Genomic DNA, 19,206 nt, shown 5'->3' with positions numbered 1-19,206 from the left:
ACACACAACATTCTCTATGTATTTCTTATGACGGAAATCGACACACAACATTCTCTATGTGGTTCTTATGACGGAAATCGACAAATATCATTCTCTATGTGTTTCTTGTGACGGAAATCGACAAAGATTATTCTCTATGTGTTTCTTATGACGGAAATCGACAAAGATCATTCCATGTGTGTTTCTTATGACGGAAATCGACAAAGATCATTCTCTGTGTGTTTCTTGTGACGGAAATCGACAGAGATTATTCTCTATGTGTTTCTTATGACGGAAATTGACACTCAACATTCTCTATGTGTTTCTTATGGCGGAAATCGACAAAGATCATTCTCTATGTATTTCTTATGACGGAAATCGACACTCAACACTCTCTTTGTGTTTCTTATGACGGAAATCGACACTCAACACTCTCTTTGTGTTTCTTATGACGGAAATCGACACTCAACACTCTCTTTGTGTTTCTTATGACGGAAATCGACACACAACATTCTCTATGTGTTTCTTATGACGGAAATCGACAAAGATCATTCTCTGCGTGTTTCTTGTGACGGAAATCGACAGAGATCATTCTCTATGTATTTCTTATGACGGAAATCGACACTCAACACTCTCTATGTGTTTCTCATGACGGATATCGACAGAGATCATTCTCTGCGTGTTTCTTGTGACGGAAATCGACAGAGATCATTCTCTATGTATTTCTTATGACGGAAATCGACACTCAACACTCTCTATGTGTTTCTCATGACGGATATCGACAGAGATCATTCTCTATGTGTTTCTTATGACGGAAATTGACAGAAATTATATTTTTATTAGATTCTTTGCCAACATCATTGCCCTAAGTTGAAAATCATTTAGCGGCCACATTCAACATCGTCAAAGCATGCTTTTCAGTAGCGGATCAAACAACCGGAATTGATGATTGGCGTTTCTTGCGATGCACCGATGTCCCAATGCAATCAAATTCATTCGATTGTGGCGTAGCCTACATGTGATCATAAACTGCAACTGCATTATAAATAAACTGCCAATACTTGCCAAAATTACTTCAGAAAATGGATAAAAAACTTATACTGAAAACCCCACCAACAACCACCGAACGACAACCCAGAGTCAGGTTGGATGAAGCAAAAAAATGAGTAAAAAAAGAGAACAATTTGGAGAAGTCAAGGTGATTTTTCTTAAAAAATTGCCGTCCAAGATTGTTCTTACAATGAAGTAGCCTAATTGGCGATATCTCTACGTCAGTAGTTCTCAAACTGTGCGTCGCGACGCCCTGGTGCCTCGTTTTCAATTTTCCAAGGGCGTCGCAGAATAGTTCCGTTTCGATGCTTTTTGTTGTTGTATCAATAAACACAACTTTAATATTAAGTTTCCTCATTAACTTTTATTTGCTGGTGCGTCGCAAGTCCAGAAAACTTTTCGAGGGGCGTCGCAATAAAAAAAGTTTGAGAACCAATGCTCTACGTCAAACCGATGGTCTGTGTGTAAGGCAGAAGATTGTGACGGCAACAAAACCGAAGAGCAACAAATTTTGTGTGTGACTTGCCGAAGGTGGTTCCATAAGTCTTGCTTGCCTGGAAAAGTTGCATATTCAGGAACATACTTTTCATGCACAAAAAAGCCTAGTTAAAAATATTTTGTAGATATTCAAACTATTGCTTCCCTTTTCAGTGTACTTTCACAATTCGTTACTATTTTATCAAAAATTAAAGAATATTTCGTTCAAAATTTGTTCTGTGTCGATTTCCGTCATAAGAAATACAAAGAGAATGATCTCTGTCGATTTCCGTCATAAGAAATAGCCTACATAGAGAATGATCTTTGTCGATTTCCGTCATAAGAAAGACTTAGAGAATGTTGAGTGTCGATTTCCGTCATAGGAAACACATAGAGAATGATCTCTGTCAATTTTTGTCATAAGAAACACATAGAGAGAATGATCTCTGTCGATTTCCGTCATAAGAAACACATAGAAAATGATCTTTAATATTTACGTAAACTGGCGGAACTTGTTTTCCAATTTTGTGCTATCCGAAGAAAATATTGACATAAAGTTGCCCGTATTCTTATGTTGGCTTTCGTAACTCGTACGTTGTTATCGAAAACTGAGACAAAATATTTCGATACCGAGTATGAGTATCGATACCACTGAAATCGTTCGATACCGAGTACTCGTCCCATCACGAAAAAGGTCATTGATATCTTGCTGTAGATGAGGATATTCCAGTCTTGTTTCAGATCTAACTGAACAAACGAAATTTGATTGATGTTGACATTGATTCCTTAAGGTGCAGTTTTCTTGAGAACGAGTTAATAGGGCATACCACCTAATATTCAAATTGCCGAAACAATGCAGCACCAGGCTAGCCGTTATATAAACTTTTTACGTTTTTTTATCACTTTCACCTGCTAAATATGCCTGTCAGTAGTATAAAAATAACCAACTTATTATTAGTTGAATTGTTTTACCTTCTGTGTAAGTCTATCAGTTATTGTTGCAAAAAAACTAATTTTGTCAGTCACAGCAAGTTTATTATTAAGTCTTTGATAACACCACCACATAACTACAAAAGTAATCAGTACTTGAACGAATGGACTGCTGGTTTCTTTATATCAGAATCAGAGAAAGGTTAACGTCTGTTTTAAAGTCACCAAACAAGCTGCAATATTTATTAAATATTATTAAATGGGAACATTTTTTTACGCACAAAATCACTAATTCCAAAGTACATCAAGGTAAAAATGAAATAGATTTAAAAAATGCAGTTTAACCAATTTATGTCATTATTATTAGTTTCGGCAATGACAACAACAATTATTTGAGCGTTACAAAATATGTAGCCTATCCAGTTAGTACCAGTTGTATGGCAGTTTTTTTTATAGTTTAAGCCAGTGGTTCCCAACCGGGGTGCCGCGGCACCCTGGGGTGCCAATTGCAATGACCAGGGGTGCCGCGAGATATTGATATTGCAATACTGCGACCTATTCTTTATTTTAACCCCATAAGTGACGAATTTATTTATTTCTAACCGAGTTTCAGTGTGAGTTAAGTTTCGCGTCTCGCAGTTATTCCCAGCTCCGTTCTGGAGAGTCGCTTCGTGGGGAAGTCGCTGGCGGTAAGTAGATACTCCGCGGTAAGCCTTTGGATTCTCGCCCAGGAGAAAAACAGAGTGAAAGAGATTTCGACTCGTTGCGTTTCTTTCCATAAAAAAGTTTGAATAACATAACGATGGAAATTTTAAGCTTATGCACAAGCAGATGCCCCTCGACGCGTTCTGGATAAAAATGTAAAATGAATATCCTTGCGTTGGAAAGAAAGCTACTGTGCTTCTGTTGCAGTTTTCCTCGTCATACCTATGTGGAAGTGGATTTTCCGTATTAACGAACATAAAAACTTACGAGAACGACTACTTATAGTCGAGGAAGAAATGCTGGTGACTTTATCGAATACGCCGTCACATATTAATGGACTTTGTGCAAGAAGCCAAGCCAAATTTTCACACTGACTTTTAAATAAATACATTTATTTACGCGTGCTATACTGTGCAACTCATTCTGTGTTGTTTTATACAGTTATTTGAAATACAGAAACCTCATAAAATTGATCCAGTTTTGCCAGGGTGCCGCAAACTATTTATCTCTTTGATAGGGTGCCGCAAGGTCAAAAAGGTTGGGAACCACTGGTTTAAGCTGTAATGTATAGGCATAGAGTTTTTTAAAATACCAGGGGTACTTCTAAAGCAATATAACAACATTCTGATGTGCAAGCAAATTGCTGAAACATATTGCACAGAAAAAGAAATTGGTACAACATAAACATGATATGATACAAGTAACATTAATAATATTAACTATTTGTGATTGAGAAGTTCATTGCCCTTTAAAAAGTGTCCAAATAGCAGTTTGCCCGATTCCAGTTGTTCCAATAACCTTGTACCCAATTTTTTCCAACTGATTTAAAACGATTCGAGGTGGATTATCTACACTCCATTGCTGACTAAAAACAAACCTTACAATTCGTTAAATTTACTCGGATTCAACGGCAAAATTATGGAGAGCCTTTAATTATACTCTTTCATCATACCATATGTTACCCTAAATTCTGTTAAGGGATACCCTCTTATTTGACCTGGTTTTGAAAAAGAGATACTAGCTGGTACATAGTTCCAAATTGGCACAGATACAGACTATTAAAAAAATGGGAAATTTTGACCAAAAGTTACATATTTCTTTAACTCTTTCCACCCCGACCGTCTATATATAGACGATTATGCGACTACCGTAGAATCCGATCGTCTATTATATAGACGGTAAATGAAATCGTAATTACGTCGTGATAATTAGCGGCGGTTGCGTGGAAATACCTTCAGTGTGATGTACTTGGATGGAAGAATTATTTCTGGCTTGAAAAAAAATGTACAGTGAAGTTTTAATATATTTTTGTCATGAAACAAAAACTCAAATTTAAATAAATGATATAAAGTACTATTTTGTTAGGCTGCTGCAAAATAAACTACTGTCAATAGACACAAAATGAAATTTTTCCCTAGTCCTATATTACATAGGAGTGTTACATACCAAAAATCAAAATCATACATGTAACAGTTAGGCCGTGAGTATTTAATTTACAACCATACCTCAAAACAGACAATTTAACATGGTTTGCCAAAAGTTGCAAAAGGTACTGTCAGCATACGGCAAACAAACACATTTCCACTGCACCCAGGCTGCTGAAACTTGTCTAGATACAAGACAGGGTATTCCCCTTTCAGTTGCGATGCTGGTAACCGCTCAAACTTTAATATTGACGAAATGGGGAATGGTCAAAATTCGTGATCTTGAGGCCAAAATTCCGGATTCTAGGGCCAGTTTTGCAAAAATGGCCCGGGGTGGAAAGAGTTAAAATACTTTACAGTACATCAACCAACAAAGTATGACACTATCTTTGGTAGATACAGATTTAGTAGATACAAAAAAGTTCATGTTTTAAATGCCTGTGGGTTGTCTCCATCATGGAAGAGGACCCACAACAAATCACAGAGCCTTAAACATATTGTTTGTTCTTTATAATCAAGTTCTTTATTTATTTAATTTGATTGTTTCTTTGCAAAGGTATATTTTGTAGGTACATTATAATTCAAATTGAAGCTGCACCATAGTGGAAGTATACACTATACATACAATGGATTTCCAGCAGTTTGCTTTAGGCTAGCTCCAAGATAGGTCATAATCTCTTGGTCCGCATCTTCATCTCCAACAATCGTTGGTCCAGTTTCCTTTATAAAGATGGTAAACACGGTCATACTTATATGTAGCTTATTAACAGGACAATTTATTGACATATTGTAAAGACACAGCCACACGAAATCAAATCAGTACATTTTTGGCTCTTTCTAATGAGCCGTTCTAGGCATGTTTGCATTTAGTCAAAATTTTAAAGCAAAAAAAGAGAGGTTAATGATAACTAGGATTGCTATGAAAACTCTAAGGGTTTTGCTCCATATTCTTTACAAATCATTATGCTATAATATATTTACAAAAGTGGTAACAAAAAACCATAGGTATACAGTTTTAAAAAATAACAGGGGTGTGACTTTTGATCATGGGCGCCGATACCTATACCATATGCAGTATCTGTGCACATATGGGACCAAATGCCGATACATAATACAGACTTTAGCTTGTATTTTTTTCTGTTTGCCATGCGTCTGAAAACATATGCACGTAAGGAAAGAACGATTTGCTGAATCAGCAATTTTAACACCATTTTAGTTTTTACATCATTTGTTACGCTGGGAAACAAAAGCAAAAGTTTAAAGTAAACAATTTATGATTTAAATACAGCCAACTAAGTATTGTTAACGCCTAAACTGAGGTCACCTTGGATCAAGACTTTTCGCACAAGGAATTTATTAACTATTTTTTATTCTTTTTATTGAAAAAAGTTTTAGCGCCAAATAAGACTGAAACATTATGTCATGTTGATGGTGCAATAAAATCCCTGTTTATTCGAAACAATTGCAATTGTTGTGTTTCAACCAATGTTTGTTCGATCAATGGCGTCACTACAAATGCATTTGTGTTTAGCAGGACTCACGTTTTTAATTTGAACAAAGATGCGATTATGATGTTATACAAAAGGCAAGGTTGGTGGTATGCGGCACCCCCGCACTCTACACCAGTGCAAAGAACAGTCAAAAATACTTCCAAACCTCAGCGAATTTAATCTCTAAATGCCAGACAGTATTACAAACATTAAAAACTAGAAAGGTGGCTTTTCTATATATTTTCATTTTATATGTTCTATTTCCTATTTACAGATTTCCCATATACACCATTTGATCTACACGAACTATTTGTCCAAAATGACTGTCTCGTAAAACGCCTGTCTGACGTCAAGCTGAGCATTCCTGCTCTGCATTAAACGGCCTTAATTGTTAACCAGTGAGTTACTCCCTTGGGACTTCTATCTGTCTGACAGTGTATACATACTATGGGCTGTAAAGGTAAGCATTTGGCCGATTAAGGCAAAATTTTAAATACTAAATGAGTAACCTACTGCAAACAATTTTTTAAAATTTCAGCACATTAGGCTTGTATTTCTGGCCTAAAACTAAAACCTGTCATGTGATCAACATATGATCGTTGGTTTAAAAATTGAAACAAGCAATAACTACAAGGGTGGCTTAGCACATATTGCCCTTGCATATACACTATAACCTATTTTAAAACATTGATATATTTCCTATGCTTATTTTACATTGGGTCCCATACCATCTACTGTCTTTTATAACCTTAGTCGTTTCTGCAGGCAAAAACTCATGGGTCCCCACACATGCAAAGTTATAGATAATGCATTTCAAGAGATAACCATGTGAACGTTTAGTGTTGTAAGGTAAAACGCAGTGATCGGCACTGGGCTTAAATAATAATACTATGTAGAGTACAAACTATATAAATTTAGATTCACCCCAGATTTTGTTTGAAGTATGTCCTATTTAACGTTCCTTTTCAAAGAAACGAAGGAGTAAGTAGTGGCATAATGGGGTAAAACAAAAAATAAATAGCAAATTCTACAAGCTGTCCGGTTTTCATTCAATTCGAACATTGTGAAAAGGGTCACCTATTTTAGGAATTAGTTGGTTAAGTTGTGGTGCTACAGGGCAAAACATAACATTTGAGGACTTAGTATGTTTAATAAACTTTGCAAAATTTCATATAACTAGAAGGGTGGCTTAGCACATATTGCCCTTGCGCATACACTATAGCATATTTTGAAACATTAATATATTTCCTACACTTATTTATATTGGGTCCTATATTAGCCATCGTCTTTTATAACCTTGGTTGTTTCTGCAAGCAAAAACTCATGGGTCCCCACACATGCAAAGTTGTAGATAATGCATTTCAATACATAACAATGAGTAAGTAGGATAACTAATTGAGGTTCAACACACACAAACTTAAAGGAAGGAAACCACAATGACTCAATCAATAGTACTGCAAAATTTCAGTCCAATCTGCCAACATTTAAAATTTCAACCACTAGAGGTGTTTTGAGCAACAACTGTTAATGTTTCTGACGTCAAAGGGCTGTTAACAACCCCCGAACTGCAATGACGCAATAACGATAATTGGCATACTTTACCAAGCTATCCAAATTTTAGGGAAGGGGACCCATAATTATTAAAGGAATTAATGCCTTTCTGAATCGGTGAAATCGGTTGTGCAAGGTCATGAATAGAAGACATAAATTATGTCAAGCATTGGTACAGTTTAATTACCTGCAATCCAATATTTATTCCAATCATTATGTGTTTGGCGGGTCATAAACAACAGTTAACGTTTTTAACCATTTTTGTCACATTTAGCATTGTCCATACAGTTTAAAATAGGGGTGTGCAATCCGCGGGCCACAATCCGGCCCGCCAAGCTGTTTAGTGTGGCCCTCAACCACACTCTGATTCAGAGCAAGTAAAAATGCACATTTTAGCTAAAAATCCCTGCTAGGTTTCGGTAAATCTCCTCGGCTACTATACGTAACAAGAATCAGCTAAGCCAGCGCATGGAACTTAATTCATCCAGACCTATGGTCTTCTATTCGCACTGGGTGCTTGTTGGTTGTTGCGTATCTATACCGAATGTGACATAATATACCTCTTTGTCTAGCAAACAATTACTCTGTTGTGAAAGGCAGTGTTGCGACGAAACTTACTTGCATCTAACGTTTTAAAGTTGATTTTAAACGCAAAAATGCAGGGGTGTGGAAATAATATCGACATGATATTATAATGCAAGCCGCACCAACAGTAGGGTAAAAAAACGTGTAATACGGTACGTAAAAAAATTGTGTGGCCCTCGCTTGATGTCCGAAATTGGTTATATGGCCCACCGACGACAAAGGTTGCACACCCCTGGTTTAAAACCTCAAATTTAGTGCAGTTCGCACTTAGCAAGAAATATCAGCGTCTTCGCTGGAACATCAGTTTTGTAATGGTAACACATTGAACTGTTCATTTAAACCAGTGCTCCGCAACCTTTTTTTCACGCATGTTGCACCATACAAGCTTTAAATGTTCGGCGGCACACCCATGGGCGCAACTAGGGGGGGCAGGTTCGTCGGCATGCCAGGTCCCTTTTCTATCTGCGTTATTGCGTATAACGGCTCTCGTACAGCGCTCGCATCAAAGCTAAAAATAACTTTCAAATGACAGGACAAGGCGCCGGCACTGCAGTAAATCGCTTCATCGGTATGTATTGCGATGATAATTACTAGTGATATACCGAATCGACAAAATTTTGATTCGGCCGAAACCGAATATTCGGCGGTTTTGCCGAATAAATTCGGCCGAATCAACCGAATCATTTATGATGTCACGCGAAGTCGTGGTCTGTGAATGGTCTTTGTGACTTACAAGTGTTACTTTTTCACGGCATTCGGAGCCGTACAATCCAAGGACGAATCCCAGTTTTTTTTAGATTATTAGTGGAAAAGCGCGTCGGACCATTCGACCAATCTATGATACGCACTTAGCAATACAATCGTTTTTGGGAAAGTTGGTAGTTCGTTGCCTGCCCCCTCAATTTTCCGCTAGTTGCGCCACTGGGCACACCCTAACCAAAAATGCTATTTGAAATTTTTCGAAAGACTCAAAGAAACGAAGGAGTAAGTAGTGGCATAATGGGGTAAAACAAAAAATAAATAGCAAATTCTACAAGCTGTCCGGTTTTCATTCAATTCGAACATTGTGAAAAGGGTCACCTATTTTAGGAATTAGTTGGTTAAGTTGTGGTGCCACAGGGCAAAACATAACATTTGAGGACTTAGTATGTTTAATAAAACTTAAAACCAAAATTTCATATAATTAGGACGTTTTTCAAAACTTCATTTATTTTAAGGGGCTAGTTGAGTAAATGTTGGGGCTACAAGGTAAAACACATCAATTGAAACCTACAAATAGCATAGTCCACATACTACCCAAATTTTATCCAATCCCGACACTGTTTAAAAAAACTGACCCATTTTAGGGGGCTAGTAGGGTAACTAATGGGGTCCGACACACAAACTAAAAAATAGGAAACCTCAATGACTCAATCAATAAGACTGCAAAATTTCAGCCAAATCCGCCAATGTTTAAAAGTTCGACCACTAGAGGAGCAACAACCGTTAATGTTTCTGACGTCATAGGGCCTTCATAGGGCAACAACCCCCTAACTGCCATGGCACAAAAATGTTCACCAAGCAATCCACAAAGTCACAAACGAGTAACATACAACTGCTTGCCCTTGTAACACTATTGAGCAACAGAAATCTTTCGCTTGTGGTGTCCAGTAACATACAAATACGTTTTACACTTTGGGGGCTTGTGGGGTAAATGTTAGGGCTACAGGGTTGAACACAACAATCGACAACTATAAATGGCATACTCTACAAGCTATCCAAATTTTAGCCAATTCTGACACTGTTTACAAACTCACTCATTTTAGGGGGCTAGCGGGGTAAATACTAGGGTTATTTGGACAAACAAAGTGGGGTGCACATCTACATAACTTTATCTACCATCTGTATAAGTTTCAGCCACATCCATCAAACATTTGATAGAAAAACGACTCGGACAAACTTTGGGAAGAAAAATACCCATTTTAGGGGGCTAGCGGGGTAAATACTGGGGTTATCAACAAAAACAAAGTGGGATGCACATCTACATAACTATATCTACCATCTGTGTAAATTTCATCCAAATCCATCAAACATTTGATGGAAAAACGAGTCGGACAAACTTTGGGAAGAAAATAACCCATTTTAGGGGGCTAGCGGGGTAAATACTGGGGTTATCAACAAAAACAAAGTGGGATGCACACCTACATAACTACATCTACAATCTGTGTAAATTTCAGCGAAATCCATCAAACATTTGATGGACAAACGAGTCGGACAAACTTTGGGAAGAAAAAAAAAGAAGAAAAAATAAACAAACAATTTGAGTAAAATCAATATGTGTCCCCTTCAGGGAAGGACCCATAATAATCGTTTCTTACGTTTCTAGGTCGTTTGGTTGGTTTCAACCATGTTTTCTATTTACACAGCAAATTGCATGTAACACATTTAAGTTTAGTTTATTTTAAATCAGGAATTACCAAAGTAAAGCCCGCGAAGGTATTTGTTCTGAATAAATATCTTGGAAAACAACAAGTTAACCGTTGAAAGTTAATTTACTACGAAAGTGTTCCCACAACAACATGTGGTCTTAAGTTTACCCAGTTTTACACTTCACAGGACGCATAAAAATGATCCAAAAACAGTTTGTTACATCACAGACAAGGCTTAAAGTATCAATGCTTTCGTTACTGTGCGTATACAGGTGCCTTTCTTTGTTAATTGTGATGACATAAATGAGAAGTTAATAATGTATGCCACATAATTTTATTGTTCGACAGTAGCGCTATCTCTTAATAATATTGTAGCTCCTGCTGGTCCCACAAAACGGCGCTGCATTTGTGCTTGTAAGCTCTGTGGCCGTCTTATGTCATTTTCATGTTATGCGGCTCACCCCGAAAAAAATTGGCTACCCCCTTTGTAAACGATGTCAATTTGTGTCGATGTTGCTGACCGAGTCTTAGCAAACACTTCTTGCATGTTTTTATCCAATGGCTCAAACCAGGGTTGCCATCGACATGGAACTCGAAATAAGGATACACGAACATTTGGACTTTCATATCAAACGAAACAAACGTTTTTGAACAAATCTTTGCATTTATACAAGCCTTGACATACCACATGTCATATTTTTTTGCCAGGAACAATCAGTTCCAACTCCTTGTTCGTAGAAAACACGTAGTGCATCTCATGACAGCCCAGTCTAGGTTTACTTTTAGCAGGGATTTGACTTGTAATTGTTAAAAATAAGACAAAATAAGGACTCAAGTCAAAAACAAGGACAGTTCTTAGAAATAAGGACAAAAACTTTTTCAAAAACAACAAGACATTGCCCGTCTTAGAAATAAGGACGGTATGGCAACCCTGCATATAACACTTCAAGTATACGTAAACGTGACGTAACAATATGCGTTGTTTGATTTTTCAGAAAGGTTTGTCTGTTCAAACCAGACAGTCGTTGACTGTACAGTAGTACAAAGTTACTACAAAACTGTATGTGCATAAATTAACGCAAAACTTATGACGTAGTCAGCGACGTAGATACCCAGGGAGGCGGCGCCTCCCCACAAGTGGTTACCGAACGACCATTTGTAGTTACCGAACGACCATTTAAAGATCTTTTGGCACAGTTTTAATAGCATGCAGTCCTTAGTGGTTAACAATGTTTTTCCAAATCCATATTTAACTTATGTATTGTGTCTGGAGTAAACGTGTGAAAATTAAAGAATACATGTTGTGACAAAAAATCATTCTCAACTGTGTTCTGCATTTCCTACAAGTTGACCTTCAGTCGTCATAAGGCGGCCAACTTGTCAATGACCGTTTAATGACTTTTTATTGTAAACCAATGAATTACTCCCTTGGGCTTTCAGTGTGCACATACTATGGGTTCTGGATACGCCCCTGGGTGAATCCAATAAAAAGTTAGAAAATATTTAGAATATCTTACATTGCACCAACCAACAAGGCATGAAACTCCTAGATCATGTACTTAGGTCAGTATAGCTGTATAAAAAAAATACGTTTTGGGGGCCTGTGGGTGAATCCTTGGGTCATTCGGGGTCAAACTTCAGGAGGATCAAATATGGATAAATAACTAACACCTGTGTAAATTTTGATAAATTTGAAGTACTTATTCTTGACCAAACACGTTTAACAAACCAGCATTAGGCAGAAACGAATACTTAGGCAGGTTTAAGGGGTGAAAATGGGTAAATCATTTTAAAGGGTACAAAATTCTTTAGAATACCTCACATTGCACCAAACAACAAAGCATGAAACTCCTTGATCATGTAGTTTGGTCAATACAGCAGTTTAAAAAAAATACGTTTTGGGGGCCTGTGGGTGAACCCTTGGGTCATTCGGGGTCAAACTTCAGGAGGATCAAATATGGATAAATAACTAACATCTGTGTAAATTTGAAGCACTTTTTCTTGACCAAACGCGTATAACAAACCAGTTAGACAGAAAAAAGAAAAAAAAATACGGACAAAAACTTCAGGGAAGGGCACCCATAATAAAATGGGTTAGAAACCGAGAATGTAACTTGTTGGGGTTTGACCAAAGGCTAAGGAATATCGGAGTTCGGCCATGATAAAAAGATAAAGAACCACTGATTTTAACGCATGTTATATCACTATTGGCGATTAGAGACAATGACTCCTCGTTATTGCTCAGCGGTAAACAGAACTTTTAATAAATCTCCTAATAACTTTTCAAAAAGGGAGGGCTTCTGGAAATATTTGCATGTAATTTATTCAAGAGCAAATTCACTTAGTCTTTTGAACGTTGTGCAGCTATTCTGGGGTTAGCGATTTAGTGCGTTAGTTATCTTAAAAACATAATGTGTTATTAAGGTTGGTCTTTATTTTACATTAATTGACAGCCCAACAAAACACCAATTGAATTTTAAACTGTTGCTTCAGGCATTTAGACATGCACAATATTAAAAGGATGGTCCAGTTAAGGTTGCACACAGGCTGGTTGATTTTACTATCATATCATCTTTTTCCATTTGTAAAACATGACTTTCACATACAGATCATCAATCTGGTAAATTGCAAATTTCGGTTTATACCATAAACTGGTAAGCGATTATCTGGACGATTTTCTTAACAAACAATGGGCAATGGTAGAAGATTTTTAATTGTCATGCAACTAACCGGATTGTGTGATTAACCAGATTCATCTGTAAAACTCATTACTGGGCCTAAATATTCATGCTATTAAAAGTACAAACCATAGATAGCAAATTCTACAAGCTGTCCAAACTTAATTTAAACATTGTTATAAATATTCACCTGTTTTAGGGAGCTAGTAGGGCAGGGGTTCCCAACTGGGGGTACGAATTGTAAATGATATTATGCCATTACGGTCTTTGCTTTTAAAAAACAATTAACTACAAATAATTGTTGTTATTTAGTATGAAGTCTCATTGTCTCATAACAATGCTTTTTTACTTGCTGCCAGCAATAAACAACAAAGCACACAGTTAGGAAGAAAATGCACAGATAAAGGAGGCATTCAATGTGGTCGCGCTGTAAATTTGCTACAAACGGTTAATTTATTGTTTGTGATTTTTGCATTTTTTGTGTTTACCGTTTAATAGAGCTATAAAAGCTAATTAATTTAGCAATACAGACGAATCCGGTTAATCGAATCATCGATTTGCCAAGGGTATTTGATGCGATTAACCGGATTATCTGTTGCTATGTAAACAGTACACGCAGTTAACAAAAGTGCTCATTTTCACTTCCCCAGCTGAAACAAAGTTGCCGGGACGCTCAACTATGGCAACGGAGCAGTATTTTCTCTCTTTTGTTGCCGAGAATTGAAAAAATTGCTGCTCTCAGCGCAATACATGACGTCATGCTTCCTAACTGTCGTGGCTATGGTGCAATCGCCTAAGTGTGTTAAAGAAACAGTAGAAACGCACACACACACTCTTAATTGGCGCACACGCCACAGTTCGCTTGATTTGTGCTTTCTCTTGCAGTCAGGTTTATTTGAAAAGATATGTTACATCGCATCGTAGCTAAGCGGCCCAACATCTAAATTTGGAAACTTCCCTATGAAGACGGTTTATGACAGTGTTTCTTAACCTTTTTAGCGCTTGTACCCCTTGAGCTTTCATGATATTTTCTCGTACCCCCTCTCTACAATGGCCGACAGAAGCAAACAATAATGGGAATTAATCTCAGTGTATTTATAACTTACATGTTGAATGCATGCATTAAAACAGTCTTGTAAGTTCAACAAAATTTACAGAACACCAACAATCAGGTAATTAAAATCAACTACACATAACAAAGTAACTTGTTACGCATTCTTCACAAATATGCCTAAATAATGTATAATTTCACATTGACTGTCGTACCCCCTACTTTGGTGCTTCGTACCCCCAAGGGGTACATGTACCCCTGGTTAAGAACCCCTGGTTTATGACGTTTTAGTCTTGTTTTGGGTAGTTTTAAATGTGCCAGGCCTCTCGCCTAATATACACGTAAAATGGCCTGTTGTTTCTAACCTATTTCGTTTTCTAGTTCAAACCAACGCGTTAAGCGGCAAAGTGCTAGGTGCATATTTGTAAACAAGCCCAAACCCGCAAGTACACGACCGAAACCTAGTTAAACTTAAAACTTTGGCACATTCTACAGCGCAAGGGTACTAAGGCGAGCTGCATCAGTTTCTATTATAACCCATTATCCAATTGACAAAAAGAATATTTGATTTTAGCAAAACTTTAACGACTCAGATTGTGGCGCTACTTTCTAGCTTACTCAGCAAAACTGCAGCTGCAAGATTAGCGTGACAGTCACGTGATCAACGTGTGATCGCTGCTTCAAAAATTTAAAGCAGCAACAAATACTACAGGAATAAATGCCTCTCTTAATCGGTGTTTTACCTGATAAGTTGCGCAAGGTCACGAACAGAAGACAAAATATGGCAATCATTGGCACGTTACCAACTACGTGAATCTAAACAACATGGTGTGATTACTTGCGATCTAACATTTTTTACAACCATTACGTGTTTGGCGGGTCATGAACAATATAACAGAAAACATTTTTAAACATTTGTTTTACATTTAACCTTGTTTAAATTTCAATACAGTATAACACTTCGAATTTGGTGCAGTTCGCACTTAGTAAGAAATTACAATCAGCGTCTTTGCCGGAACACCAGTTTCGTAATTTTAACACGTTGAACTCTTTATTTAAACGCTTGATTTAAACTATTGGCGATTAGATAAGCCAATAAAAAAGGATCAATGTGTACGGCTGTGAGATAACGACTCCTTGTTATCGCACAGCGGTACACTCAACGCCGATTTAATCTTCTAATAACTTTTCCAAAATATTTTATGGTCGAGACGTGTCATTTTCAACGTTAAACGCGTTATTTGCTGTGGAATGCAAAAATGCATCTACGTCTTTTTCGCGTACATTACCTCCGGAGGATTTTACTATCATATCGTCGTTTTTTATTCCAAATACTCGGGCTGTTCGACTTTCACATAGAGATCATCAATCCGGTTAATCGCATATTTCGTGGAAAATCGATGCGAATATCCGGTTTATGCGATTAACCAGATGATTTTCTCAACAAACGATGGGCGACGGTTTGGGATTTTAAATTGTGATGCAATTAAACGGATTATGCGATTAACCGGTATGCGATTAACCAGATTCGTCTGTATACATCTGAAAAATTCCATCAGATTTTTTTGGGGGTACGAAGAATGCTCTGACCTGACAAAGGGGTACGAGTAGCAAAAAAGGTTGGGAACCCCTGTAGTAGGGTATCTGTTGGGGCTATTTGTAAAAGTGAAACACAACAATCTACATCTATAAATAGCAAATTCTACGAGCTTTTCAAATTTCAATCAATTTAAACATAGTTTATAAAAACCGCCCATTTTAGGGGACTAGAGGGGTAACGTTGGGATACTGGGTTGAACACAACACTCTGCACTTATAAATGGCACAAGCAAACCAAATTTCAGCCAATTCCAACATTGTTTAATAAAACTCACCCATCTTAAAAGGGCTACCGGGGTTAACACTGGGGTAATGAAGACAAACGAAGTAGAGTGCACATCTACATAACTATATCTGCCATCTGTGTAAGTTTCATCCAAATCCATGGGTCGCACAAACTTTGACAAAAAGAAGAAAAAACAACAACTGCAAATAACCTATAAAATCAATACGTGTCCCTTTCAGGAAAGTAGTAAAATTTCAAACAGGTTGTAAAGTGTTCCTCATTTTTTATTTTTTAGCATGATCCTTTACCTTTGCAACTCATAATAATGTTACACTGAACAGTCAGGCACTACACAGAAGTGGAGTGATTCACTGGTTTACAATTGTGGCGGTTTAATGCATAGCAGGAAATCTTCTGCTTAACTCATGTATTTGAGGACTCAATGGTTTTTACTTGCAAAAAACACTCATGGTAATGGTGTATATACTAAATTGTTAAATAGAATATATAAAATGGTAATATATAGGAAAGCTATGTTTCTAAAAAAAATGTAAAAAAACTTTCGTGCGTGCAGTTGCCACACTCTACAGACTAGGTTGGCTTATTGTTCTTGCTTTAATCAGTTGAAAGTTAACAAACATTTTAACAAGACACAACAAAACAAGTTGCTAACTTGAATCAAAACTCCAAAGAATGTTTGTGTACACAGCACAAGTAACATGGTATTGTATAATTTTTACTGATGTAGACAAAGGTTACAATTAACCCAAAGTATATATAAAACACAAGTAGTCCAACCCATTGTTACGCGATAGAGCCGCATGGACGCCATTTTGTGTCCAAATTAATACAGCAGGTATAGGGAAAAACACATAAATTGTCTGATTTTTACAAACTGGTGGGATTTAACGCGAGTTTGATAGGCAAAATCGAATAAAACTTTTGGGTTCTAACATTTCAGCGTGATAATGCACGCTGAACGCAAATATTTAAAGTTTACATGAAAAATAAGCGGCCAAATTTACATGAAAAACAGCAATTTAGCTTTTAATATTACGGTGAAATGTTAGAACTCAAAATTTTCATTCAATTTGGCGAATCAAATTCGCGTCTATGCTCTCCAGTTTGTAAAAATCAGACAATTTATGTGTTATTTTTCTCTACCAACAGTATCATTTTGGACACAAAATGGCTACATAGGCTTTATTGCGTAACAATAGGTTGGACAACTTGTGTTTTATATAGACTTTGAATTAACCCAGCTTTTGTTAAAACTTTAGCACAACTGAGATCGTTTTCAAAATGTTCTTCGTACAGCAAAGGAGAATTGCCTTACCAAACGTATTTGCGTAGAGACCAGCACATACGGCATATCAACTTGCATGGAAACGCTTACGCTAAAATGTAGAAATGTTATCTGTAAGCGCCGAACACCAGTAGCAAAATGTGCACGGAAACTATAGACAATGAGAAAAAGGAAGAAGATACCAAATACATACATCTACAGGACGAACTATGACCATAAAAAAAAGTAGACTCTCGCTCAACAATTTACCAAAAAGTTTTATTTTGTTGCCTATTGAGTCAACACTTGCTTGCTTTTGTTTAGAATGCTTTCACTTGGCCGCACTCGGGAATTTGCGGCAATCTATAACTATTGTCATTCTGGGTAAGCACTTTTATGCAGTCTTTCCAGTCTGACTACTGTGAATAGAAAATTGAGTATTGTGACGTCACAATAAAACTTTTAAAATTGGCGCTAAATGGGTAACACTAAAAGCAGAAAAGAAAGGAAAAGCAGAAAAAAGGGAAATATATGTTTCCTAAAAGAGGGAAAAAATAATTGCCGAAAAACAGGAAAAGAGTGAAATTTCTTGTTTCTTTAGGTTTCGGAACACAGAAAAGCAGAAAAACGGGAAACGTTTTTGAAATACAGAAAAGCAGAAAAACGGGAAATGTTTCTGTATTTGTTTTTTATGTCGTTCTAGCTCTTTAAAACCATTTAATAGCGTTCTACATCGATTGTGTCGAACAACATCAAGGCAGAAAAACGGGAAATGTTTCTTTATTTGTTTTTTTTATGTCGTTCTAACTCTTTTAAACCATTTAATAGCGTTCTACATCGATTGTGTCGAACAACATCAAGGCAAAAAAACGGGAAATGTTTCTTTATTTGTTTTTTTATGTCGTTCTAACTCTTTAAAGCCATTTAATACCGTTCTACATCGATTGTGTCGAAATACAGAAAAGCAGAAAAACGGGAAATGTTTCTTTATTTGTTTTTTTTTGTGTCGTTCTAACTCTTTTAAACCATTTAATAGCGTTCTACATCGATTGTGTCGAAACACAGAAAAGCAGAAAAACGGGAAATGTTTTTTACTTGTTTTTTTTGTGTGTCGTTCTAACTCTTTTAAACCATTTAATAGCGTTCTACATCGATTGTGTCGAACAACATCAAGGCAAAAAAACGGGAAATGTTTCTTTATTTGTTTTTTTATGTCGTTCTAACTCTTTAAAGCCATTTAATACCGTTCTACATCGATTGTGTCGAAATACAGAAAAGCAGAAAAACGGGAAATGTTTCTTTATTTGTTTTTTATGTCGTTCTAAGTCTTTAAAACCATTTAATAGCGTTCTACATCGATTGTGTCGAAATACAGAAAAGCAGAAAAACGGGAAATGTTTCTTTATTTGTTTTTTTTATGTCGTTCAAACTCTTTAAAACCATTTAATAGCGTTCTACATCGATTGTGTCGAAATACAGAAAAGCAGAAAAACGGGACATGTTTCTGTATTTGTTTTTTATGTCGTTCTAACTCTTTAAAACCATTTAATAGCGTTCTACATCGATTGTGTCGAAATACAGAAAAGCAGAAAAACGGGAAATGTTTCTTTATTTGTTTTTTTTATGTCGTTCTAACGCTTTTAAACCGTTTAATAGCGTTCTACATCGATTGTGTCGAAATACAGAAAAGCAGAAAAACGGGAAATGTTTCTTTATTTTTTTTATGTCGTTCTAACTCTTTAAAACCATTTAATAGCGTTCTACATCG

General features: G+C 36.6%; 1 protein-coding gene across 6 annotated transcripts; it reads right to left on the bottom strand.

The window, feature by feature from the left end:
- Positions 1–1,350: 1,350 nt before the first annotated feature.
- Positions 1,351–17,922, bottom strand: LOC145212639 (GTP cyclohydrolase 1 feedback regulatory protein-like). 6 transcript variants are annotated; one of them, XM_080080835.1, is made up of 5 exons: positions 17,709–17,922; positions 17,490–17,550; positions 16,203–16,325; positions 5,191–5,285; positions 2,529–4,006 (listed from the first exon to the last, which is right to left on the bottom strand). In XM_080080835.1, the coding sequence occupies exons 2-5, from the start codon at positions 17,535–17,537 to the stop codon at positions 3,880–3,882; spliced, it is 393 nt and encodes a 130-aa protein (XP_079936961.1). In that variant the 5' UTR covers positions 17,538–17,550; positions 17,709–17,922; the 3' UTR covers positions 2,529–3,879. The 6 variants fall into 6 exon arrangements, 5 of the variants coding, with proteins under 5 accessions (XP_079936960.1, XP_079936961.1, XP_079936959.1 ...); XM_080080834.1 differs by lacking the exons at positions 2,529–4,006; positions 17,709–17,922 and adding an exon at positions 1,351–1,583 and having other exon boundaries at positions 17,490–17,702; XM_080080833.1 differs by lacking the exon at positions 17,709–17,922 and having other exon boundaries at positions 17,490–17,702.
- Between the last annotated feature and the right edge of the window lie 1,284 nt (positions 17,923–19,206).

Source organism: Phallusia mammillata, chromosome 2, assembly GCF_965637545.1.
Source record: "Phallusia mammillata chromosome 2, kaPhaMamm4.hap1.1, whole genome shotgun sequence".
Lineage (NCBI taxonomy): Eukaryota > Metazoa > Chordata > Ascidiacea > Phlebobranchia > Ascidiidae > Phallusia > Phallusia mammillata.
Note: the sequence above shows the minus strand (reverse complement) of the source record. Positions and strands in the feature narration are given on the sequence as shown.